Here is a 27,225-nt window from a genome sequence, read left to right on the forward strand (position 1 = left end):
GGTAAGCTACGAAGATGGATTGCGGGAGCAGTCAGGAGGCTCGCAGAGTAAACTGGGTCCAAAACTCAGTCTGCTTCAGGTCCCAAAGTCAAACAAACACTGCAACATCACTGAGAGTTAAAAACCATCTCAATTGGATGAATGCTAACTCTTTTCCACTCGATAAAAGTTAAAGTGAGGGTTTCTGGTGGTTAGAGACAAATGCAATCGCATGGCAGGATGCTGTAAATGGACCAAACTTCAGTCAGGAGAACAACTGAGATCCACAATACCAGGTTAGTCATTAACCCTTTATGACCTACCATAGAACCAAGGCCGCCAGAGCTTATATTATATTTTTACATGCTGTGGAGCCATTTTTGGGAGCATTTCAAGTTGATATACATCAATACAACCATTACAGTCTAAATTTTAATAATATGTCTGCATTAAGTGCATAGTAATTACATAAATTGTAAAAAAGTGCAATAAACTACAAAAAAATTGAAAACCGTTTTTGTTTTTTAACATATATTTCTAGTTAGAGAAATTTAAGAGGCTTATCCCTCAAAACTGTAAATACAAAAAAGTTGCACAAAATAGTTTCCCACCACAGGAAATTTATTTTGAGTGTCTTCATAGTTTTATTTTTGAAATACACCAATTTTTATATACTGCAGGAAAAAACGAAAATAAATATTATAATGCAAATTTGCAAAAAAAGCAGCATATGCATCAAAATAAACTATTTCCAGCAGTGCAATATGAGTCCTAAGCATCCCAGAAAAGACACAGGAAGTCATAAAGTCAAACATAACTTTTAAAAACACCAGTATAGGCTCATAAGGCCCTGATGGTAAAAAAACTACATTTCCGCAAAATGACGTCACTTCCGGTTTCGGGCAGGACATGGCGGACATGGGATAGTTCGCGCTGATGGACGTAGGAAGTGTTACGAACAACTGATCGGATCGGCAAAGCCTGTTTCTGGAATATTATGTTTTTGTTGCTGCAAGTGCTTTTTATGCAGTTTTTGCAAAGCTATATGTGGAAGGAAACTGTGACCGAGGACAAGCTGATGGCATAAGATGTAAGTACAACTCCTCCGGTTTCATATGCAAAAAAAATTATTGCGCTAGCTTACGTGGTTGCAGTGCTACTGGGATTTAAAAATAGTTATGCAAAACAGAGCCTGCCCGCTCCGACCGGCTTTAAAGGGTTAATATACTGCAACAACATGGGAATAAAGCAGCTGTGAGAGAATTCAACATGAATGAATCAACGGTACGGAAGTGGAGGAGGCAAGAAGAATGAGTTGAGTAAACTTTGACTTATCTTACTGTTTTGTTTCGCTTAATGTGCCTTATGGTTTGAAAAATATGGCATTCAAGCAGAATTCTGACTTTACCAGTCGTAAAACATCACCTTGTAAAACAGTTATTTCACGCTGTTTAAACTTCTGTGCAGCTATCTGTATAGTTCCTGTATAGCAATGTAAAATTCAGTATTTAATTAGTTGTGATTTCCTGTTGACCCTTTGTCTCACTCTCCTCTATCAAAACTGATCTAATACACCTGTGATCCAATGTTCCCTCTAATTTTTCATGTGTCTGAGCGAACACACAAACTCCCAGCCGCGGAGGTGTGCACGTGGATAGCGAATGAGCAACAGCTTCTGACTTTCCAAAAGTACTCATTTATTTAGAATATCAAAATTAAAAGTGCTACCTCTACCACACATTACTCGAGAACACACTAGTCCGCGTACACACGGGAGCATCCATTACAGGGAGAGTGCAAAGAAGAATCCCACACCAAACTGGAAGTTTGTGATAAAGAAACAATAGATTTTTATAGATAATCATTGCATGTGTTCTTTATCCAACTCTCAGTGATATCAGATGAACACTTTGACCAGTTCAAACTTGAACCCTCCTCCTCTTCCTCTGTGACAGGATGCCAGTGTTGTGGTTTGTAGTAAAAGCAAAGTTTTCCCTGTCAGTCTGCAACAAACATGAGAAAAAACCCTTTTAAATAGTTAAGCTGGCTGATATGGACAGAAACAAATTGGTACCTCTATGATGGTCTGAGACAAAGCAAAAATTGTGGGCAAGTGGCTGAAATCAGTCAGGAAACTGCACAAATGAATACATGAAAACATGTCAGTGTCTGTCAGACGCATTGACAGTTCTCCATGTCCAAGATTTGAGGGAAACCTTTTCTTACTTAAAATGAGAGAATCTCAATATTAATTATCAATGGGTTTCATTAATTTTGTCATTGCCATCTTGTGTTGATCGTGTTGCAGATTTGTGGAAACAACTTGCATGTTTCTGTACCTGACTGTGGTTCAGCGCACAAGAAGTGAGCTGGAGGTGGTCTGATTTCTGATGAGTGACTGCATCAGTAATCAAGCTGCTTTAACCACTGACTTGCTGTCAGAAACAAAAAAAACTTCTCCTACTGAGACAAAGACCAACACTGTGATTGGTTCTATTCATCAGTGTGGGAGACACATTTCTGAAGTTATTCATACAGGTTGACCTGTCACGGTCTTCCTGACAACCCTACACATACAAAAAAAAAAAATTGTGAGCCACGCAAAAAGTCACTGCTGAGACAATCTGAGTGCAGTGAACTCATTTTCGTGTTCAAGGAAGGGTACAAAGTGGCCCACACCTCTGCACCATGACTATCATCAGCCTGAACTACTAATAAAAGGTAGGATGAATCCATTCTTTCATGATGTTGTTGTAGCCCTTCTGATTCAAGGTGTAAACATTGTCCTTTCATACTTTGATTATGACAATAAGTTATCGATGGTGGCCCTGAGACATCAAACAGACTGCAACTTTAAAAAACCCCAAAAAAACACCAGCAATAAGTCAAATGCTGCAAAAGCACACAAATCACAATGGAAATAGGAAAAACGAAAACAAATAGAAAAAATGGAAATAGGAAAAAACAGATTTCCGAAAGCACAAGTGAAGTGTTTCTGGGGAGACAATAACCCGACGAACCTGTTGCAGGAACCAAAATATGCAGGTAAGTGTGTTTTAATCTCATGATTCATATAATACTGATGATGGATTTTTAGGCTAATAGTTAGGCTAACACATTTACCTCTCATCTTTTCTTTCCTCACAAAACCAATAATTCTTTTAAGTGTCTCCCAGGGCAGTTCTTAGCATATTTTGGTTCCTGCAACTGGTCTGTCGGGTTAATGTCTCTCCAGAGTTACCTCAGTTATTATCACCCCACTGTGCCATGAAAGATGTCAGGTCGTTCTCCTCAGATCTATGGCATCAACAAGGAATTTTCTCTCACAGAACAGCTGCTTCCTGGATATTTTCTGTTTTTCAGACTGTTCTCCATCAACTCTGGAGATGGTTGTGATAAATGCGAATAGATTAACAGTTTGTGAAACACTCAGACCAGCCTGCTGGCACAAACAACCATCCTAAGTTCAAAGTCACTTGCATCATCTTTCTTCTTGATTCAGATTCTTATCAATTAGGTTTCTTGATAATGACCAGGTACCAAAATTTATGAGCTGCTGTCATGTGACTGGCTGTTTGGATACTGATATGTAGTGATGTGTCGGTCGCGAACGAAACAGCTCTTGAAGCCGGATCTTTGACATGAACGACACGAGCCGGCTCCTTATTGCGAGCTGTGGGGATTTTTTTTCTTTCTCTCACCCTCTCTCTCGCACTTTTTTTCCACTTCACTCCACACACGAGCCTTGTGCTTTGGGCAGAGGGGCGGTAGTTACACTCGCAGTAGCACATGAACAGAGCGGGAGGGAGAGAGAGAGAAAGAGAGCCAGGGACAACAACGTCACATTAGAAAGGTATAGTAATCATCCACAACTATTATCAGTTGCAGATGATAAAGGATTCAGAAAGTTTATTCATGCAGGTCCATATGACAGAGAATATGCATGTTCTTTTTGTTTTCATATTTTAATTTATATTTAATTGTGTTGTGGTTTGCAGTGTTTTGTGTTGTTTCACTTTAAATTTGTAAAAGGAAAAAGCTGAAAATTTAAATAGTTAAAAGTTGAAATGTGAATAGTTGGTTTTTGTATTATATGATTTATTTATTACATTTTATGTGGAGTGAATAAATAAAAGTATATTTACGGTGGCCTCTAGAGACAAAGTACGTACAAACCCCAAAACATGTACAAAACACAACAGAAGTGCTCCAGGATGCTAGGGGCAGTGTTGAGGTTTTGTTACCTAGTGGCTACACAAGCCAGGAAATACCAACGACTGGATTTGGTGTGTGGTTGTTACGGCCCGGGGCCTTGGAGGGAGTGAGACTGCCTTTTTGTTTATGCAAATCCAAGTGTGCTAGGACTCGTGGATGACTGGCTGCTGGGAGTCCTGTGCCAGCCTTCTTTTATGCAGATCACAGTGTGCCAGACCTCGCGGACGATTGGCTGCCTGGAGGTCCCATGACCACTCCAAGACCAATCGATGGGCTGATTGTCTGCACCTGGGAGTATAAAAGGCTGAAGAGCCTTCACACTATGGGGAACTGCTGCTCTGAAGTGACATGGGCTGTATCCCAATTCAGGGTCTGCAGCCTTAAAGGCCGCATTTTAAGGCCGATTACGTCACAGCGACGCGACGAAGGCTGTCCCAATTCAAAGGCTGCTCGAAATGTGGCCCTCAAATGCGTCCTTCATTTCCCTGAATTTTAAGGACGTGGCGGTGTAGACTTCGTGGCCCAACATATCCCAGAATGCATAGCGCGGCGGTGGGTGTGGATAATTCTGCCGAAAAACTGCGGATGAGGGGTGGCCAAAGAGTAAACTTTAAGTACTGAATATTATGTCACTTATTTATGTGCAAATGTTTAATAACGAAGAACATTAAAACATTCCTGTTGGCCACATGTCGGCAAAGTTATGTGACATTAGTGACGTTTGTACTAACTTGGTTTTAAAGCCTTTACTTTAAAATATACGCCGTTCAATAGCTGAGCTTAATCTTACAGAGAATGATCAAAGCTCATGTAGAAACAAACAAACAAATGAACAGAAGATTTTCTCCTTCATTTCTGTCAAACAAAGCTGAAAAGTTTCCAGCTGTTAGTATCATGGTTGCCAGGCAACCTGGGCAGCGCGATGGAGGCTAGACCGTCCCATTTCACAAGCCTCGCACTTCCGGCCTTAGCGGTCTTTGAGTACGCGGCCCTTGTGGACCGTTAAGGCTGCGTACTTTAAGGCTGCAGACCCTGAATTGGGATACAGCCATGCAGTGTCCTCCTCGTTGCCTCACACTTGAACTTTGTCTGTTGAAACTGTTTGCTGTGTTGCTCTTTGTTTGCTACACCAGCTGAACTTAGTTTCATTAGAGTTTTGTGATGCTGGCTTGCCTTAGTTAACCCTTAGCTTTTATTTTGTGTGCTGCCAGCTTGCCTTAGTTAACCTTTAGCTTTTACTCTTGACTGTTTTTTCTTTATGTAATAATGGTTTGCCCAGTGGTCTGTTGAACAGCCCTGTCGGTTTTCTGTTCAAAGTTTGAAATTAAAACCTTTTTCTTTACTCAGTTTTGTGTTGGGGGCTTGTGTATGTTACTTCTTCCCTGACGCCTAGCAGAGGGGGTCGTAACAGTGGTAGTAACAGGTAAATGAACTTTTTTTTAAATAATTTGAATATATATGAGTGCTTGTGTATAAATACACAAACAATACACATATGCTTTCAATCATGTAATTTAAGTGATCTAGGTAGCTGTTTTGGAAGTTCAGTTAACGCTAGAAATGTGTTTTGGAGTTTGTACATGCTTTGTCTCTAGGGGCCACCGCATATTTATATATAGACATAAATAAAACCACTTTTTTTTACATTAGTAATTCCTTTTGTGCATAATTTTATATTATTGTTAATAATAAATTAATTAAAGCAACAAAACAACCTGAAGAGCCGGTTCGGAGCCGAAAGAGCCGGTTCTCTAAAAAGAGCCGGAAATCCCATCACTATTGATATGAACCCTCAACCTCCTGCCATGGGACTGTGCAGACAGCGGAGGTACAGCTGTACTTAAATTTACATAACCTGGCAGAATTTGTGACTTTGGGAATTATGAGGGAAAATACAAAATCTTTAATTTCACATGTGTTTATGTGGACCTTTTTAAATCATAATGACATCAGAAAAAACCCAAATGACCCCAATCAAAAGTTTACATACCTTGGAAATTTTGGCATGATAACACGCAAGTTGACACACACAGGTCTAAATGACTATTATGGTAACCATCCTTACCTGCCATTTGTTTGCTTGTTTGTGTGTGTTATCAAAAGTCAGTGAGGTTCTGGTCTTCAGACACACCGCTGCATGTTTTTTTGCACTGACTTTGATGAAATCAGAGACAAAGAGACTGCAAAAGAACTATCAGAGAATTTGTAGAAGAAAGTTTAACTTTATGAAACAAACAGTAAAAGGATATTTAAAGATATCCCACAAGTGAAAACATCAGTCAGCAATGTCCAAACTCTGAATATGTAGTGGAAAATTAAGAATTCTGTAGAAACCAAGCCTCAGTCAAGTAGGCAAAAAAATTTCAGCCACAGCTGCCAGAAAAATGTTTGGGATGAAAAGAACCCACAAATAACTTCAGCTGACATCGAGGACAAAAACTGACTTTGGCTGTGTTACGTCCCCACAAATGAGGTCTCGGGGGTGGGGGTGGGGGGGTGGAGAACAGTAACAAACAGGTCCAGAATAAAATGAAAAGGAAACCAGACAAAAGGTGTTTAGCATATAATATGGTTTTCAAGATGCACAAAAAAGAGGTGCTTCAAAAAAAAAAAAAAAAAAAATGGGCTGCATGGCCACTAGAATAAACCTTTGCTACAATCACAAAGCAGCTCGTTTACAAGATGCCAAACAGCTCAGTGACGAGCACAACTGTATGTGTTTTTCAGAGGTGTTTAAAAAACAAATATTATTCTATATATTCTTTTGTTTTGATTTGTTTGTCTGACTTTGGTAATCAATTTGTTACTAATGATGTGACATCACTGTTTTCTATTTCTGCTAAACATACAAGGCAGCAGAGGGGAGACTGCATGGGTTTACTACCACTGTCTAAATATAAGGATGTTATGTTAACTACTGACATGTACTTATGCTGTTGTTGATGAAGCCTGCATATCTTCCCTCTCACTGATGCTAACATAAAACCTATAATATAAAAATGTGACACAGCAACATCAGGATGCCAACAACCTCATTTTGTCATTTTGACATATAAAAAAAAACCTGTGAGCTGACAGAACAAACAAAACTTTATTTACAAAGTTCACACAAACAAAGACTCGTTTATGATAACTTTTATGATAACCACCATCTGATGGAGAATAGGCTCAAAACTGATGCTCAGTGGTCACCTGGGCAATATCATCATAGTCCTCACAGAGTCTCTCATCAGTGTTAGTTTCTGTTGCCAAGAAGACGGTGGGGTCATTTCCTGTAACATGAGGTTATCAGACATATTTAAATGAGGCAAAAGTAATCGAGCTTAGTAAATAATCAAGGATACTCAGAGTGTTACCTTTGGCTCTGTGTCGATATAAAGACACCATGAGGAGAGTGGAGATGAAGTATGGACAGATCACCACCAGGTGACAGACCAGTCTCAGCGTGGTGGAGTAAGAGGGCAAAGATATGGTCGGGGGCATGTTTGAACAGGTGATGGGTGAGGTTGTGGTTGTAGGTCTACCTGCAGAGACTTTTGGTCAGTGAATATGTGGACAAAAGAAGGTGAAATGAGTGTGAAGCTCCTCACCTGTGACAGTGATCCAGCTGGATGGAGACTCTCCATGACCGCTGATGTCACACTTGTAGAGGCCTTCATCAGACCTGGAAACATGCTGGATGGTCATGTGACCTGTAGGCTGCTTCCTGATGAGGGAGCCATCTTTATAGAAAGCAGCTGGGAGGTTGGAGGGAGTGGTCTTTGTTTTACAGAGCAGAGTGACGTCATCTCCCTCCATCACAGGGAGGACAGGACTCTGCAGGATCACTGATCCACCTCAACACAGAGACAAACTACAGCATTTCATCCATTTACACACAGCTTCATCAACACTAACTCCACACACTCAGCTTACCAGTGACTGTCAGGTTAACCATGTTACTGATGGGACCCTCTCTGGACTCACACCAGTAAACTCCACTGTCAACTGTAAAAATGTAGCTGATGTTGCAGGAAGAACCAGCTGCTTCTCCCCACCCATCTCCACACTGAGTCCTCTGTTGTCTGCTTGTGTTTCTCCTCAGAGTCCATCCAGCAGAGCTGTCGTCCTCCTCACAGCTCAGAGACACAAAGTCTCTAATAAAGAACTGAGAGCTGCTGGGACTCACAGTCAGACGAGCTGTGAAGAGGATGTTTTGGAATTTTATGTATCAAATAAATTATGTGACTATACTTCCTTTATACTTTATGAGGGTTAAATATTCATCAGGCTGTAGTGATCAATTACTGTATGATTATCATGTCATGCTACAAGAAAGGTTAAAAAAGGGGCACTTAGTGAGGTTTAGTTCATGTCAGGTTTAAACTGTGACAGAAGAAGGTTACTGACCTTGGTTTGTTGTGCAGCTCAGCAGTGAGATCAGAACTAAAGAGAAATGACACTCAGGTTGATTTGAGTTTGACATTTAACAAAACAGGAGTAAAAACAAATCCACCAGACTGTGGAGACAGATGGGTTTTTTTCCGAGTTGTCCACTGATAAGCGTAGAAAGGATGAAACAGTTTTCTCTTTAACGTCCTAAACAGAGGCATGTGTGCTGGAGTAGAGTGCTGGTAATCTGTTAATATCAGCAGTGACACAATGTAAAGAAGTACATTTACTCTGAGCTGACAGAACAAACAAAACTTTATTTACAAAGTTCACACAAACAAAGACTCGTATTATGATGACTTTTACAATGTAAAGAATGACACAATGTAAAGAAGTACATTTACTCGAGTAGTTAATGGAAATTCTTCATACTATATTTGAGTATTTCCTTGTATTGCAGCTTTCTACTTGAGCTTTGCCGCATTCTGGATTAAAACATTGTACTCCACACTATTTATTTTACAGATTTCATTACTATATGTTGTTATATTATTATAGATAAAGTTACTGGGCAGTCTCTATTTCATTGAAACATTTGTGTAGCAGGCAGGATGAGGATCCAGATGCTGGACTCACAAGATAGGAAATGAACTCAAAATAGTTTTAACGCTGAATTTGTTTAAAATACAAAATGGCAAAACAGGCAGTGCTGGAGCCAGGAGTACAAAACTAGAAATCTAAATACAGAACCAAAATACAAAGTAAGTAAGTAAGTAAAATTTATTTATATAGCGCTTTTCACAGATAAAAAAAAATCACAAAGTGCTTTACAACACAAGAAATGGAAATATAAAACAAAATAAAACCGCTGCCTACTGGGGTCAGCGGGGGAGCTGGCCCCAGGGGGAGGTCACTTGCCCCTCCCTTCCTTCCCTCCCCATCTCCAGCTTCCCTCCCTCTTCCCGCTCCACCACAATCACCCACACATGCAGGGCCTTGGGGTAAAGGTGTGTCACCAGGGTGCAGGGGAGACATCCCCCCCTCTGTCCCCTTCTGGCTTCTTGTGCCTCAATTTTATCTCACAACTTAGACATTCACATTACTCACACTCTCATAACACATACCCCTGGCGTCGTTGCCCACCTCTCAATTTTAAATACACGTAGACACTGAGGGCTAGCAGGAGGGGCTATGTGCTTACCTGCTGCTCTCTGGCAGGTAGCTCCATGCCCTCCTAGGTTTTAAATGCACCTTAGAACACACATGCATCAACACTACATATGAGCGGGTAGAGGGAGGTGTGGAGTCTTCTCACACCCCCGTTCTCTGCGACCTGCTGGAGCGGGGTGCTAGGAGGAGGAGTTGGCCGTCCGACTAGGGTCTGGAGTGTGGGGCCTCCCTGCTGCTGCGGAGTCGGGGCGGTCTGCTTCTCCCCACCGCAGGGAAAAGGGTAACACCACCTGGGTCTGGGTGCAGTTTCCCCTTCCAGGGGCAAAGGTTTATTGTTGTTTATTGTATTGCTCTCATTTTCTTCTGCTTGTTTTCTTTTTTCTTTCTCAACAGGTGATCCAGGTGATTGATATATGTATTTTTTTTTGTCTGCTTATTTAGTTGGTTTTTGTTTTTTTGCCCTTTATCCCCGTCCCTCTTCTCCGCTGTTTTTCCCCCCTCTTTCTTTCTCCCTTTTCTTTTCCTCATTCAAGTCTGTCCCGTATCTAGCAAGTGAAAATAAAAAAATAAAATAAAATAAACAATAAAAGGTGAATCAAATAGACCATTACGGCAAGGCTGGGATGGTCAATTTGGTAAAGTAAATCCATTGGGCATCTTTCCTCGCCTTTAGAGAATAATTCTTATAGCAAAAGAACCAAAAAACAGGCAAAAAAAAAAAAAAAAAAAAAGGAAATATAAAACAATGTAACAGTAAATGTAAAACAATAAAACAATAAAAACAACGTAAGAGGAAATTAATAAAATGCTTTTTCTAAAATGTCTTCAGCTGTTTTTTTAAAATGACCTTAAAGCTCGAGAAGATGAATGTGGTTTCAGAAGGTCAGATAAATATTGGGGAGCTTGACCATGTAGGGCCCCAAAGGCCCCACGTAAAAGACCAAGACCGGTCTTGAGACACCCAACTCTAATTTTTATAGCGCTTAATAATTTGGCCTAGGTGGAATATATAAAGTAGAAAGAGAATTGGACCCAGGACAGATCCCTGAGGTACCCCACATGGCAAAACTGTTAAGTCTGACATCACATGATTCATGCAAACAGTAAAAGATCTCTCAGACAAATATGACATAAACCATTTTAAAACAACACCAGTAATCCCAAACAAGTTCTCGAGTCTGTTTATCATGATACTGTGATCTACAGTGTCAAAAGCAGAGCTGACAGGACCAGCACTGTGTACTATCCAGAGTTTGCTGCCATCAAGATATCACTAGATACTCTAAGTAAGGCTGTTTCAGTGGAATGCAATTTACGAAAACCAGACTGGAAAGTGTCCATAACAGCATTTTTATCCAGGAAATAGTTAAGTTGTTCTACTACTACTTTTTCTAAAATCTTCGATATAAAAGGTAATTTGGTTATTGGCCTATAACTGTTAGGAAGAGATCGATCCAACTGAGGTTTCTTTAATATTGGCTCAACAATAGCTTGTTTACAGAAGCTGGGGACTGAGCCAGTATGAAAATAAATATTTATCATTTCCACAATACAGGGGCCAATGGAATCAAACACACTAGTGAAAAGTGAAGATGGAAGTATATCAAGGGGGCTTGAAGTCTGTTTTATATGACAAAGCAGGACTCTGATGTCTTGTAATGTAACAGGAGTAAAAGAGGACCAAGTATCAGAGGTGAGCAAATTGTAAGTTTGATATTGAAAAGATGATGGAGAGATATTAGACCTGATGGCAGTGACCTTATTTGTGAAATAGTTCATAAACTCATTGCATTCAGAGGTTGAGTGAACTGGTGCACAAGGAGCATCAGGAGAAACAATACTTGTAATTGTTTTAAACAAGAATTTAGGGTCTTTTTTTTAGAAGATATGAGGTGGGAAAAATACTCTGTTCTGGCATTTTTCCACATGTCATTTAGTAAGAGGATAGATTTCTGGTACTGTGCACTCAGGTGAGGAACACACAAAAGGTGGAGGGAAAAATTTCCTGTAACTGTCCCAGCTGTCAAAGTAGCTCTCCATTGAGTCTTTAATATACAACAGCGTGCCCCGATCATAAATATTGGTGGCAGAGACCAAATCAAGACACAAAACGATAAAAATAATATTGCAAGCGACAATAGCGGCCAATATAAAACTATACCAGCGAGCTGTACTAGCGGCACAGGCGGCAAAGCCAAACACAGGCGCCATCTTGCCGACAGACACAAAAAGCTGAGAAAATCTGAACATCCCAAAATTTCAAAACCCTGAGTCCCAGATACAGGCACCATGACAGTATTATATCTTGAGGAATTTAATTTTTGAAAAGTAAAATGTTTGTCCTAATACTTTCTAATATTTGCAAAAGTAAAGTGTTTAAAACTTATTTTACCACTTTCTGAAGTAGTTAAACAAAAATAGTATTTAAACCACTTTGAATGTCGTGCATCTGTACATAAAACTGTTAATCAATGTATCCATGTCAGTTTTCTGCACTGTATTTATTTGTTATAAAATATTCTGATTTCCTGTTGACCCTCTTCCTTCTTCTTAGTGTTCTTGATCAAAACTCATATAAGCCGTCCTATTCTAATCCAACCTGAATGTTTGTGATGAAGAAAAAACAGATTTTCATAGATAATCATTACAGTGTACTTACTGAGCAGCCACAGCAGAGATGTGTTCATCATTCTACTCTCGATATCAGGTCAACAGTTTGACCGGTTCACAGTCATTTAAAGTCAAACCCTCCTCCTCTTCCTCTGTGACAGGATGCCAGTGTTGTGGTTTTTAGTGGAAGGTTTCTTTGTCTGACTGCAACAACGAGAGAGAGAAAAAGCTTTAAAAATGGTAAAACTGACTAATGACTATAAACATGAGCCCCAGCAAAATTAGCAGACATTAAGGGGAACATGGGTACCTCTGAGATGCCTTCACTGACTTAAAAAAAACCTAACATTGTGAGTGGCTGAAATCGGTCAGGAAACCACACACACAACCCCCCCCCTCCCCCCTCCCCAAAAAAAGAAAAATTAAAAAAATTTAAAAAACATGTAAATAACAAAAGAATTATATTTAAAGATCACCGACATGGCGCCTTCACTGACAGGATGGTGTCTTTGTCATTATAGAGCAAACTATTCTTATCTCAAAAAAGATTTATTTACTTTTTATCTTAAATGTTGGTTGTGTTGCTGGTTCGTGGAAATACCTCGCATCTTCCTGTAGCTGACCACAGTTCAGCTGAGAGGAAGTGAGTTGGAGGTGGTACGAATGCTGTTTGACTGATTGCATCTCTCAGCTTTAACCACTGATATGCTGTCACGCCTGAAAGGCTTCATGCAGATTGACCACCACTGACTTCTTGAAAACACTACCCCCAAAAAACTGTGAGCCTCCATAAAGTCGCAAAACTCACTCCTACCATCACATATGTCCATAATGCACTGAGCATTAACAACACTCGCAAAGCTGTTGGCCCTGACAACATTCCTGAATGTGTGCTTCAAGGATGTGCTGAGCAGCTAGAGGTCTTTACCAATATCTTTAACCTGTTAACCATTATGTGTCCTCCAGTTGCCTCGTTAACGTTCGTTCACCTTCTTGCTGTGTATCTCCCATTGTCTTCCCATATTATTAGAATTCTCCCAGTTTAGTTTTGATATTATTTTGTATTACTTCTGAGCCTGCAACAAAAACAATGTTTTTGAGTTCACGTTTTGCCTCTTTGGGTCCTCTTCCCCTGCCTGCACACAGTCGTTCCATGACAGAACAGCACGACCACAAGCACTGGAGGACACACTATGGCTGTGTCCCAATTTAGCGACCGCACACTTGGAGTACGCATTTTGAGACCTATTACGTCACAGCGACACGACAACAGATGTCCCAATCCGAAGTGTATTCCAAATGCGCCGTCGATTTTATACAAACAAATTCACGCTTTTCTCCTCAATAGAGAGCGTTCCCCGATTGAACAACAGCGCCGTAAAATAAGAAGAATGGCGCCTAATTACAGAGTTAATAATACAGACTTTGTAATATGTCATGTAAAGATTCAACAGCCAGATGAAGTATTTACTGACAATTGACAGTGATAGCTGACATCATCATCATTATTCCAATCAATCCTCTCCACACAGACAAACATAAATACACTCGTCTGTGAAGGTTCTCAGTCATCCAGGTCATCGTAGTCAAAGGAGCTTGCAAAGAAAAGCGTCTGGACTTCGTTAAGTTACTTGAAGACGTTTCACCTCTCATCCGAGAAGCTTCTTCAGTTCTAAGGTCAAATGGTGGAGAGTCCCAGATATAAACCTAGTGGGAGTATCCCCCCACAGAGGGACAAAAGGACCCCCTGATGATCCTCTAATCGCCTGAGCCAAGGTGTGAAACTGGGTGTGGGTCCCAATCAGCCAGAGTTTCGGGTGTGTTCATTGTGAAACCTGGCCCCACCTTATCATGCGAATTCCTGAGGTCAGATGGCCCTTTTCGAGGATGCCAATGTTCACATTTTGGACAGAGAGGACAGATGGTTTGAAAGAGGAGTGAAAGAAGCCATCTATGTCCACTGTGAGCGACCATCTTTGAACAGAGGCGGGGGTTTACGACACCAACTCCCTGCCATCTATAATCCAGTTTTGAGATCCCTTCCCAGACGCCTTAACGCCCACTCACATCCTGGGCCATCTGACCTCAGGAATTCGCATGATAAGGTGGGGCCAGGTTTTGGACAGAGAGGCAGAGGCTTTAAACTTTACTGAAGTTACTTTTGTAATATGTACATATAAAGTTTGGCAAGATATGGTGGTGCAGTGGTTCCTGTTTAATAACAGTTAGCTTTGTAGTAAGTAGTGATGGACTCACCTGATATACAGTATCGGTATTGGTCTGATCCTGACCTACATGATGGGTCGGAAATCGAGGAGAACTAAAAAATATAATCCGATCCATTAACCCTTTAAAGCCGGTCGGAGCGGGCACGCTCCGTTTTGCGCAACTATTTTTAAATCCCGGTAGCACTGCAACCACGTAAGCTAGCGCAATAATTTTTTTTACATATGAAACCGGAGGAGTTGTACTTACATCTTATGCCATCAGCTTGTCCTAGGTCACAGTTTCCTTCCACATAAAGCTTTTCAAAAACTAGTGATGTGACGTTCTGTATCGAGGCTTCAAAGCTTGTGTCGAGTAATGGAGGGGGCGTTTCCGCGATGCGCGTATCGAGGCTTGCTTCATTTATGGGAGGAGCTGAAAATGATGACGTCCGAAGCCTCGCTGCCCGGCTGTACCACGTGACTGGTTCATGAAGTGGTTCGAACTTTGCCGCGAGCTATGACAGTGATATAAACCCCTCAGACTTCATTCAAAATGTGGGTGTTTGATGGAGAGTTGGGGTTAGTGAGAGTTTGGAGACAGTTTGGAGGTTTATGAGAGTGAGGAGAGAAAGTCAGGAGAGAATGGAGCCAGCTAAGAAGAGGAGGATGTCCTCCCCTGTGTGGGAACATTTTGATTTTATTCCTCCCAACAAGGTAAATTTCTACAGAAGATGTATTTTCATAATACTGATGGTGCAATAAAACTTATGTTAAGCTGTCTGTACTTTTGTACAAGGTGAAGTGTTTGCTATGTGCCAGGGAGCTGGGATATAACAACAACACCTCATCCATGCTTAGGCACTACAGAGCTTTGCATGAGAATAAGGGGAACACCGATTGTGGAGCAAGACCAGGTGAGCCATCAAATGCCATGATAATATAGCATGCAGTAATGTTACTAAATGATATAACAATATTATACAGCTGTAATAAGTTACGTGTGTGATATTTATATTTGTGCTTTGTTTTTGCTGTCTTTCCTCAGCAGAGCAATCTCAAATAGATGAAGACCTGGTTAGCATGGTGATTGAGGACTCCCAGCCATTTAGCATTGTGGAGGACAAAGGATTTAAAAGATTTGTTAAATCATTAAATCCTAGCTATGTTCTCCCCACTAAAAAGGTCATAAAAGCAGTGAAAATTTAGTTTTTACTGAATAAAATGTGAACAGGCAGGACTGAGGCTCAAAGCCTCAGTGTGTAGCTGTCCATACCTCAACGTTACAAAAGCACAACCACTGTCCACACCCCAACCACACCTCACCTCACAGTAAATGATCATTTCCATTTTAAGCATTTCCAAATACTCATTTTCCATACTGCCAGTATAAATATACACAGTGTACTGCCATCACTACAATATAGATGTTTTACACACTCCTTTTGTTGTTGACATTTACAGGCTGTGTGCAAAAGGCCACACTCTTCAAATTCATGCCAACTAAAATTTTTACGTCCAGTAGGTGTCCTACTAGAGCAAATGAAGCTTCAAGAAGCTTTGCGCTGGGGTGAACTAATTGGATGAAAAGCTTCAGTGCTTCATGAAGCTTCATCTGCCCATCACTAGCAGAAACTGCATAAAAAAAGCACTTGCAGCAACAAAAAGATAATATTCCAGAAACAGGCTTTACCGATCTGATCAGCTGTTTGTAACACTTCCTACGTCCATCAGCGCGAACTATTGCATGTCCGCCATGACCTGCCCGAAACCGGAAGTGACGTCATTTTGCGGAACTGTAGGGTCTTTTTTTTTTTTACCATCAAGTGCCTTATGAGCCTATACTGGTGTTTTTAAAAGTTATGTTTGACTTTATGTGTCGTTTCTGGGATGCCTAGTACTCATATTGCACTGCTGGAAATAGTTTATTTTGATGCACATGCTGCTTTTTTTTGCAAATTTGCATTATAATATTTATTTTCGTTTTTCCTGCAGTATATAAAAATTGGTGCATTTCAGAAATAAAACTATGAAGACACTTAAAATAAATTTCCTGTGGTGGGAAACTATTTTGTGCAACTTTTTTGTATTTACAGTTTTGAGGGATAAGCCTCTTAAATTTCTCTAACTAGAAATATATGTTAAAAGAACAAAAACGATTTTCAACTTTTTTGTAGTTTATTGCACTTTTTTGCAATTTATGTAATTACTATGCACTTAATGCAGACATATTATTAAAATTTGGGCTATAATGGTTGTATTGATGTATATCAACTTGAAATGCTCCCAAAAATGGCACTACAGCATGTAAACATATAATATAAGCTCTGGCGGACTTGGTTCTATGGTAGGTCTTAAAGGGTTAAATATCACAAAACCAGCTCAAAAAAATGTGACATGGCATAACCTCATGACCTTAGGACATCGGAGCAGTATGCGACATGTAGCGGCTGTGGTGTGCGAGATCTGTCGGAAGTCTAGAGTTAGTTCACACTGAAAGCATTTGGAGGCTCGCTACGTTCTTCCAAACAAGCATTTCAAGCTATCCCAGAGAAGTAAAGCGAGTGTGTTCATTTCTGAATGTTTGTAAAGCATTCCAACATTAAGCTTTGCAAGCAATATATGGAGCTCGGACATCTGTGCGTTGCCATGGCTAAGTCTGACTCTACAATGGATACACTCAAGTTTTACTTTGCAAAACGTAGTGTTGCAGGCTAAACTGTTTTGTCGTTAAAAAAAATAAAAATAAAAAACATGAAAAACACTTTTTTCATACTTGTGTTAAGTTTTGTATAAAAATTACAAAAAATTCGGTCTCAGGTTAAATGTGATAGAAACTGCTCACAATGACATCCATCTTGATAAAGTATGAGTGTCATGAAGCCGTGTTTGCATTTATTTGCATTGCTTTCCACTCTGGATGTCTATTTATGTTAAACTTTAAGTATAAAAGGGTCCATTCTACAGTCTTTTTTCTTTTTTAAGTTTTTAAATATAAACATTATTTTGTGCTGATATGGAACTTTTTTTCAGTTTTTGAAATCTCTAAAATTCCATTTAAATTGCTTTTTAAATACTACTTTAGATTTAAAGTTCTGCTAAAAGTTTAAATAAAAAGATCAGTATTGCTGAACTGTGAAATATTTGGGGTGCAGTGTATTTTTGGAACAAAGGTATAATAGAATAGCTTTAGTATTTTGGGTTTTTTTTTAAACTTGAGTATGACCTATTCAGAATGTACAGCCTGTCACCTTTTCAAATCTATTATAGGTTAAGAGAAAGTGTTTGTTTTGGAAATATAAAGTATAACATCACCTTAAGATGTTTCTGAGAAACTGAATTACCCAAAATATGCTGAAGTGCATTCCAGTCAAAGACTTGTTACTGGGCTTGCATGTGTATCAGAGATGGAAAATATTTGCATGTCTCTTCAAATCAGGACACACGTCACATGACATTCCTCCTGTCAAATAAAAAGGAGGAATGTCACAAACCAATTCCACGATACAGAGCACCCCACAGAAATGTTGCAGGTAGTTTTTTGGTCTGTAGCAATTCCTGTCTATTAAGCTGCATATAGATGTAATGAAAACAGCATGTACTGCATTTTCCGCACTATAAGGTGCACTTAAAATACTTTAATTTTCTCAAAAATCAACAGTGTGCCTTATGTATGAATTCTGGTTGTCCTGGTTGTGCTTACTGACCTTGAACCAACTTTATGTGGTACATGGCACTCAAAACACTTGAAACACTTGACTGCTGTTTCAATCCAGGGGGTTATTGTTGACATTGTGGAGGACTATAAATACATTGGAGTACACATTGACAATAAACTGGACTGGGCTAAAAACACCACAGCACTTTACAGAAAGGGCCAGAGTCGTCTCTATTTTTTTGAGGCGACTGAGGTCCTTCAACATCTGCCAGAAAATGCTCAGGATTTTCTACGAGTCTGTTGTGGCCAGTGCGATCCTCTATGCTGTTGCATGCTGGGGGAGCAGGCTGAGGGTCGCAGATGCCAACAGACTCGATAAACTGATCCGTAAGGCCAGCAATGTTGTGGGGATGGAGCTGGACTCCCTCAAGGTGGTGTCGGAGAGGCGGATGTTGTCCAAGATAAAGACAATGTTGGATAACACCTCCCACCCACTCCATGACATGCTGGTCAGTCACAGGAGCACGTTCAGTGAAAGACTGAGATTACAGAAAAGCACCACTGAACGACACAGGACATCATTCCTGCCTGTGGCCATCTCTCTGTACAATTCATCCACTTAACACACTGTTTACTGCAACAGCTACACCCTTCTTGCACATGTTCTTTTTCAGCTATTTATTAATAAGTGACCTTTATGTATATATATGCCTGTAGATATTGTGCTATTCTTAGTTATAGCCGCACCGCTTGATGGATTGTTGGAGCATTGCGACCACTGTAGTCAGGAGCCTCGCGAAGTAATCTGGATCCAAAACTCCGTCCGCTTCAGTTCCCAAAGTCAAACGAACCTTTGGCATCCCTGAGAGTTAAAAACTGTCTAAATTCTTTCATCTTTAATAAAGTGATCAGTGTTGCTGCTTTACCAGGTGTAACAATTAAGTTTAACATCCAGGCATCCATGAAAACAGAATTTATGAACTTTAACAGAGTTTGAAGTTAACAAGAAGTTAGCTTCTACTTTGCACAGAATTACCATCAAAGAATAACAATGTCATCTCTATTTGTACATACTTGTATGCTCTATGCTAAGTGTGGCAGTGTGTGAGTCAAGGAAGTTGGCAATATAAAGAGTGTATATATATTAAACACACACTTCAAAATTCTATTGATAGGGTGTTACTTACTACTGACACTCACTTTATGATGCTTGTGATATAAAATTTTCATTAAAATAGAGTATATGGAAATAAACCACATGCAAGCAGGTATATTATAAATATAACTCCACTTTAATGATAATTAGTTCCAGTAACACAAAAACAACACAACACATGCAGTTAACACAATGACAAGTGCGCCTGGTAGAGAGGCGTCAATAACGCCCATACGTGCTGGGGCCTTGTATGGTTTGGATGCTCTGCCACATTCTCTGAAAATCTCTTGAAAAGGCAAAGTGATGACTGACTTTTTTTTGAGTACTCATACTTTGCTAGCTTGACAAGCCATAAACCATGGCTTCTGTTTAGCACATGTTGTGACAAGGCAATGCACTGTAATTTACAGTCACCAATACATGGTACATAACGAACAGCAAATAACAATCCAACTGCTGACATACAGTAAAAGAAATACTACCACTACAAACTTCAGAGGTTTGTTGAGTGTTGATTCTCTTCATAATGATTAAACTATAATATTGTATATATATATATATATATATATATATATATATATATATATATATATATATATATATATATATATATATATATATATATATGAAGGGATCAAACACCTCTGAGTGAAAGAGAGAGACATGTGCACACTGAACTATTTGTTCAACAGTCATCGTTTCTCTAACAGAACAAAACTCTTTAGATTAAACTCAGGGCAGAATCACTGTGGAACCAGGAAAGACTGCAAATCCGGGATAAAGAGGATCAGTGAATCTGGTTTTGAATGTGTGGAGGTGGATCAGAGTGTCAGAGGAAACACTGAAAAAGGACAGAATGCCAGCAGCATAATCCACATACACTGCTACTCTGTTAAATCTGTTGTGGGAGACGATGGGTGTTTCTGTGTTATCGTGCTTTGCAATGACAGAGGATGAACCCGTTTTTACTACAAGTGCCCAGGACTGAGAATTTGATCCAAACTCATTGTTGCCAGTTATTCCTTTCCTACTGATTCCACTGTAACTGACTGCTATGTAAACAGCTCCACTCCACTCGACCTCCCAGTAATGTCGATCAGTCAGACCGTTTATACACAGCAGCTGAGGAGAATGAAATCCGTGTCTATGGAAACGATGTAGGTTATGTCCCCCCACATATGTCACCTTCTTGTTTCCGTTAGACAGTTGGAGTTTCCTGCTCACTGATTTTGTGTCGATTGTGAGTCTACAGGAATCTGTTGGAGAGAACAAACACAATCCAGCTGGAGTTATTGATCCATCATCTGTTCACCGATTGACACTAGGATGATGACTCCTGATATCAGAGATGTGAATTAGTGATGTTTGGTTGAATATGTGCTGCTTTGTTTCCACTAATCAAATTAACAACAGACTTACGCCTCTTGATCTCTGATGTAAGATCTTTGTCTTCCACACTTCCCACTCTGAAAGGAGAAGGGGGGTCAGACAAGCATTCTCTGTTAGCATGTTACATGGACATCACACTCATATTGTCGTAGACTGATAAGGGAACAGTCTAACCTTTTGATAAACCCACATGATTATAGCATCTCTAACGTCTTATCCTGCAATTGTCAGGTTCTAGTACCGTTTGAACCAGATTAAAAGAAGAGCTTATTTTTCCTCTGATGAAGCTAGGCTAACAGATTCCAGTCTTTGTGCTAAGCTATGCTATATACTAAGTAATATATTCCTTTGGTCAGAGGGTAATCAATCATTCATACCTGAGAGAACCCAGTTCTTTGCTTGGATCCATAGTCTCTAAATAAACAAGCACAATATAAATAAATCAGAATTAGTTTTAGGGTATGTTTGCATTTATCACATAATTGAACTGTTTGAAAATGAGAAAACATACAAAGGAAGTCAAAGGAGTTTGTCCTCATACTATATCAGCTGTGTGAAAACAGCAGCAAAACAAAAAAATTCCACAAAAATGGATGAAAAAGTGTCTTTCAGGTTTTTTTCTCTTAACTAATTATAGTGATTTAGTGGCCATTGAAGTGTGTTCAGAATTTGTAAACTGATGATGATTCATGTCATAAGTCATGACACACTGTTCTTCTTCACATAAGCTTGCTTTATAACTTAGAAGTATAAGTGTCGGTAATGGTATCAGTACTAGCTGATACCAACATTTGCAGTATAGCACACCACTAGTAAATATGCATTTATTCCTCTTGTGGGTGGCTCTCACTTGGTGTTGGCTCACTGTGATTTCATGATTTCATGTTGCAAAGCACAGTGATGCATTTCTGAGGTTTAGTCTATGTAATTCGCTTAATGACAGACCTTTATATACAACTTATCACATAATGTAACCTACACATCAACACTGTTAGAGTGCATGATGTGCTGAATCGCATGCAAATTTCACGCACTGATGAAACATATTAGAGATTATTAGGCTTAACATAACCTTATTATAAGAATAAATTTATTATGGGTTTGCAGCTTGTTTTAATGAAAATGTGCATGGGCATAAGTAACAAGGACATTACCGTCAGATTTAACGTAACAGACACTGTGATTTCTAATATTTTAAGAAACTGGCAGCCTGTAATGGCACAAATGTTAAAACCAATCATGGAATGGCCAACCAGAAATGCTGTTTTCTGAAAAATTCCCCCCAAAATGTATGTTTGACTGACTTCAATGTCATTTGAAAGACCTAAACGAATTATGAATTATGAATTATGAAATATAATTAAGAGTATATAGCTGAGCAACTTACAAGGAATAGCTTTGCCAATGAGTAGACCCTAAAAAGACTTATGATTCAGCGTGGGTGACACGTTTACTTTCTGCCAGTCTGGTTGTAGAGAGCTGTGTTGTCAGATGCAGAAAGGATCTTTGGGCCACCGTTTCTTGTGCTGTTGTTGGTCTGTCAGGCAGCTGCAGAGAAGATTGAGGTTCTAACATAAAGAAATCTTAAGTGAAATCAAATGTTAAAAACAATGAAAAGTGTCCACTGCAACCACTGTCTGTGCTTTTCATGCTGTAGTTTTCAATCTTTGAAGTTTTTTTCATGGTTCTCCCATTCCTGGTGAATGTCACTGTTTCCTCCTTACCTATTCTATCCTACTTGTTAACCAATCAGCATCTAGCAGATGCTTGCATCATTAATTATGGATTTTTGAGCACTGCACGGGTACATGTCTGCAGTGGGTGAAAACCCCTTTCTTTGTGTTATTTTTGAATGTGTTATTATTTAGAATAGTGTCATGGTCTTGGTTAATAGAGTGCACAAATGTTAAAATATCTTTTAAAGCTGGATCTTCTTGGTTGCTACTGTGTCACCTGAAGAATCTGGACAAAATATCCTTATGAAAGACAATACCTAAATATGTGTTTTTTTGTAATGTGAATATTTATGTCCATGAACACAAAAACAGAATATAGACTGAAAACAAAACTGTTTCATGTTTTGTTAGCAGAATGTCTAAACCAAACAGCATATGAAATATGAAACATCAGAGAGACTTACAACAGGGATACTGTGTTTAGGTTCTCCTCAGATTCAAGACTTCAGAGCTGGAGGACTCCTCTTTACCTGAGCTGGAAATAGCTGCTTACTGACTGACTGACTGGCTGACTGGCGCTGTCCACGTATTTAAAGATTTAGATGCCGGATGTTTTGCTTTAGTTATGTCAGTTGTTTGGAATCTAGAATGTCAAGTTCATCAGAACAAATTTGATCTCATTGTTCTTTGTTTTCTATTATACTGAAAACAGTGCCAGTAAGAATGTTCACAAAAAACCTGAATGAACAGGGGAATGAAGCCAGAGTTATCATAAGTAAAGATTTTCATATAAAAATCCTTTCAGGCCTCTGGCTTTGGATGCTAACTCTACATTTCATTTAAAGCTCACTATTTAAAAAAAATATTTATTTTTTTTTGCATTTTTTTAAATGATAAACATTAAATGACAAACTTATTTTTTGTCAAAAACTAGCCTCACCCCATCCAATGCAGAATCAGGAGCACTCAAAAAAAAAACAAACAAAAAAAAAACACAGCTCCCCCTAAAAGGCAAGGGGAAAATTAGGAAAGAAATTGACATTTGTGTGTTTATTAGTGTGTAGTATATGAAAAAATTGTTTCCTAATTTGTGTGATCCGACCTCGGACCTATTACTTTGAAGTATTACAAATTAAAAAGGGGTATTTTGTTATCTTTACCCATGTGATTGATGTAGAAACTTGAGATTTCAACATACGTTGAGCCTGGCTGTGTCAGGGTCCTGGGTCTGAGCGACCCAGGATCCCTGGGCAGTCATGGACTTGTGATATTATATGTATTTTTGGTGTTGCTGCTGCTCTTTCTCCATGCTTGTAGATGTGAGTGTATGTGTGTGTGTGTATGAACACTGGTTTACAGGCGCCTTCAGGCCTGGTGGGTGTGGCCCTGCTAGGGGACCGGCCACACCCGAAGCTACACACCTGCCTCTGATCAGGGCTCGTCGGGGGAGCTACTTAGGAGAGTCTTGGAGCTCCGACCGACGCGGGATCACTCCATGAGACTCCATGTTAGTCATCCTGTTGAGCTGAGTTAGTGTGTGTATGCCCGTGGTTATATGTGTCCTGACGGCTGCGTCTATTGTGTCCCCAGGAGAAGTGTGGAGCGCCAGACAGCAGCCAGCACGAGGAGTGCTGAGACACGGGAGCGGAGAGCACTGAGACACGGACTGGTCACGGAGAGACACGACGCGGGAGTCAGGGAAAGCACGGGGATTTATTGTTGTTTTGTACCTTACACTGTAAATAAACGCACTGCTTGTACATAGAGCACCGCGCCTGGGTCCTCCTTCCCCACACCCCCCACGGTTTGCCATGCCAAACTGTGACAGGCTGCTTGCGGACTAGTACTCCTTTTGGTGCCACCTTGAGCACTTCCTCTGGACCAGGATTCAGGTGTCACGGAAAGTTAAACAGCTTTATTGCTGGGAAAACTTTTAAAAGGAATAAACATCACAGAATGAACAAAAATCACAAATATGAAACTAAACACTGGACACTGGAACCTAAAACTAGGAGACTCGAGAGAACAAAACCAGGAGCTAGAATGTTAGGACACAAGGGGAGAAACACAGAATGGAAAGGGTACAACACAACACAACACAAAGCAAGGAAAACATATGGCTTAAATACACTGAGGGATAACGAGGGAATGAGACACGAGAAGAGAGCAAATCTGGGAGTAATCAAACATGACGCAACCAAGGGGAAGCAAAACTAGAAACACTGACATGACAAGGGACCGTCAAAGAAAAACTGAAAGTATAACGCAGAGACGCAGACTTGACACACACAAAAAAAGGAACACGGAGCACTGTCAGAAGAAAATTATATATAGTGTGATCAGCTTCATGAAATGTGTTCTTTTATTGATCACTAAGCAAATGTCTACGTGACTTTTGACATGAACTCTTGTGTGATAAACAACTAACAGCTTGAACAGAATGAGGAGAATCTTAGATCGGGTGTTTCAGTATCAATCCGCAGCCGAGTAAATAACTACGCACCATTGATGGTCACATATCTAGAATAACATTATATCAGAATCAGAATCAGAGAGACTTTATTTATCGCCAAGGGGCAATTAACAAACAACCGAGCAGCATACGTTGAAGATAAGGACAATAAGAACAGGCAATAGGAGTGAAATAATAAATACACAGAATATACAGTATATACAGTTTTAAAATTACACAGTTTTAAAATTAAAGTGACTGAAGGTGAATAAATAACTGCAAGTGACTAAAAGTGAATAAAGTGTCAGTATTGTGGTAAGAGTTTAGTTTATGTTTCTGGTGTGGGAAATGGTCTTATCGGCTGGAGTTGAAAAGCAGGGTGGCTTTGGGGACAAAGGTGGGTCTCCTCCTCTCAGTCCTGCAGGAAATGCTGCGGAGGCGTTGCCCAGAGGGGAGCCATTGAAATGCGGGGTGAAGAATGTGAGAGGAGTCGTAGATGATTTTGGCTGCCTGTCTAAGGGCCTGTTGGCTGAAAACCTGTGCCAGAATTCTGACAGGCAGGCCAATGATTTTAGCGCACGCTGCTGCAGTGTGCTGCAGTCTGTTCCTGTTGCTGGATGTTAAACTTAATTGTTACACCTGGTACACAGTTTTTAACTCTCAGGGATGCCGAAGGTTCGTTTGACTTTGGGACCTGAAGAAGACGGACTTTAGGACCCAGATTACTCCGCAAGGCTCCTGACTACAGTAGCCGTAATGCTTCGACAATCCATCAAGCACTGCGGCTTCGTAGCTACCAAAGTCGTACTAAAACATTTTTTGACAAACATTTGAGCGCCACATACGCCATAAACTCGGTTTGAGGTCAGTAAGCACAACCAGAGTTCATAAATAAGGCTGATTATAAGGTGCACTGTCGATTTTCTGAGAAAATTTAAATTAGAGGATTTTAAGTGCACCTTATAATGTGGAAAATACAGTATATAGCCATCAAATCACAACACCAGTTGCTTCAAGGCGCTAATATTGTAAAATAAAGATTCAACAATAGTAAATAGAAAACCTCAACAATCTCATGACCCCCTATGAGCAGGCACTTTGGTGAAGTTAAAACACACAGAGACAAACTGAAGCACTAAGGGGTTAAAAACAATCAATCACTTTTATCCTCAAGCTCATCTTTAAACATGAACAAATCTGACTTAAAAACAGCCACAAATAAAGTTTTAAATGAGTTATCCTCTCTTTAAAACAAATGATGTTAATATCAATTAAAAAGTGGTGTCAGATCGACAGTACTGATCTTCTTGGACTAAAGTCTGTAGCAAAGAAACTTTGCTACTTTCACTTTCACCTCCACAAGCGTCCTCCTTTTCAGAGCCTGTGTTTTTCCAGAGAGAACAGAAAGTATCTGCAGAATCTTTTTCTTCTCAAAACAAACTCATGATTCAAACTTTAAGAATCGAAAGAACGTCTCACTGCCTGAAAGCAGATTCTGAATGTTAAAAATGTAGATAAGCTTGTTTTTCAATCTATACACCTAAAAACCACAAACCAGGTGAGAAATTTGGGTGTAGTGATGGATGCAGACCTAAACTTAGAAACATATTAAGACAATAACAAAATCAGCTTACTATCACCTCAAGAATATATCAAGGATAAAAGATCTGATGTCTCAACAGGACCTGGAAAATCATGCATTCATCTTTAGCAGGCTTGATTACTGTAACAGCATCTTTACAGGTCTACCTAAAAAACCAGTCAGACATCTACAGCTCATTCAGAACTCTGCTGCTCGAGTCCTCACTAAGACCAAAAAAGTGGACCATATCAGTCCAGCTCTGAGGTTTTTACACTGGCTGCCTGTCTGTCAGCGGATAGACTTTAAAGTTCTGATGCTGGTCTATAAAGCTCTGAATGACTTAGGACCAAAATACATCAGTGACCTCCTGACCCAGTATGAACCTTCCAGATCCCTCAGGTCATCTGGATCCGGTTTTTTATCAGTTCCCAGAGTCAGAACCAGACACGGAGAAGCTGCTTCAGCTTTTATGCTTTTTTTTTTCAGGAAGCTAGACCTTATGTTTACAGAATACATTTTAGCTCATGAATTTAATAAGAAGATTTAAAATTTCAAGTGTGGAGGCCAAGCGGTGAACCGGACTCACACATTTAAATATTCTTGCTTATTCTAGTGGACCACAGCCTCTCTAGGTGAGCTGTTTCCTCAGGAATCTGTCTGAGTGACATCAGAAAAGTTTTCTTTGTTTTTTAATTATTTTCTTTTCACTGCCTTGAATCATCCACAGATCCACACTTATCACACGTCCTTTATTCAAATGTCA

General features: G+C 39.8%; 2 protein-coding genes across 3 annotated transcripts; both read right to left on the bottom strand.

Moving 5' to 3' along the window:
• Positions 1–7,362: 7,362 nt before the first annotated feature.
• On the bottom strand, positions 7,363–12,425 carry LOC146389950 (low affinity immunoglobulin gamma Fc region receptor III-like). The gene is made up of 6 exons (XM_084913677.1): positions 12,395–12,425; positions 8,584–8,619; positions 8,110–8,373; positions 7,785–8,030; positions 7,551–7,718; positions 7,363–7,466 (listed from the first exon to the last, which is right to left on the bottom strand). Exons 1-6 carry the CDS (start codon positions 12,423–12,425, stop codon positions 7,363–7,365), a joined length of 849 nt encoding a protein of 282 aa, XP_084769803.1.
• A 7,574-nt stretch (positions 12,426–19,999) lies between these two features.
• On the bottom strand, positions 20,000–22,982 carry LOC146389951 (stonustoxin subunit beta-like). 2 transcript variants are annotated; one of them, XM_084913806.1, is made up of 5 exons: positions 22,893–22,982; positions 22,140–22,300; positions 21,130–21,166; positions 20,783–20,829; positions 20,000–20,619 (listed from the first exon to the last, which is right to left on the bottom strand). In XM_084913806.1, the coding sequence occupies exons 3-5, from the start codon at positions 21,159–21,161 to the stop codon at positions 20,096–20,098; spliced, it is 603 nt and encodes a 200-aa protein (XP_084769932.1). In that variant the 5' UTR covers positions 21,162–21,166; positions 22,140–22,300; positions 22,893–22,982; the 3' UTR covers positions 20,000–20,095. The 2 variants fall into 2 exon arrangements, with proteins under 2 accessions (XP_084769932.1, XP_084769930.1); XM_084913804.1 differs by having other exon boundaries at positions 22,140–22,320; positions 22,893–22,978.
• Between the last annotated feature and the right edge of the window lie 4,243 nt (positions 22,983–27,225).

The sequence above is a fragment of the Perissodus microlepis genome, chromosome 3 (genome assembly GCF_051167445.1).
Source record: "Perissodus microlepis isolate ML-2025 ecotype Zambia chromosome 3, ASM5116744v1, whole genome shotgun sequence".
NCBI lineage: Eukaryota > Metazoa > Chordata > Actinopteri > Cichliformes > Cichlidae > Perissodus > Perissodus microlepis.

Coding starts and splice junctions, on each gene's coding strand:
- LOC146389951 (XM_084913806.1), bottom strand. CDS start 21,161: ATGGATCCAAGCAAAGAACTGGGTTCTCTCAG. Junction 20,830..21,129: donor AAAGAACTGGGTTCTCTCAG/GTATGAATGATT, acceptor TTCTCCTTTCAG/AGTGGGAAGTGTGGAAGACA. Junction 20,620..20,782: donor TACATCAGAGATCAAGAGGC/GTAAGTCTGTTG, acceptor TCTCTCCAACAG/ATTCCTGTAGACTCACAATC.
- LOC146389950 (XM_084913677.1), bottom strand. CDS start 12,425: ATGATGAACACATCTCTGCTGTGGCTGCTCA. Junction 8,031..8,109: donor GGTTAACCTGACAGTCACTG/GTAAGCTGAGTG, acceptor CTCTGTGTTGAG/GTGGATCAGTGATCCTGCAG. Junction 7,467..7,550: donor ATATCGACACAGAGCCAAAG/GTAACACTCTGA, acceptor CTCATGTTACAG/GAAATGACCCCACCGTCTTC.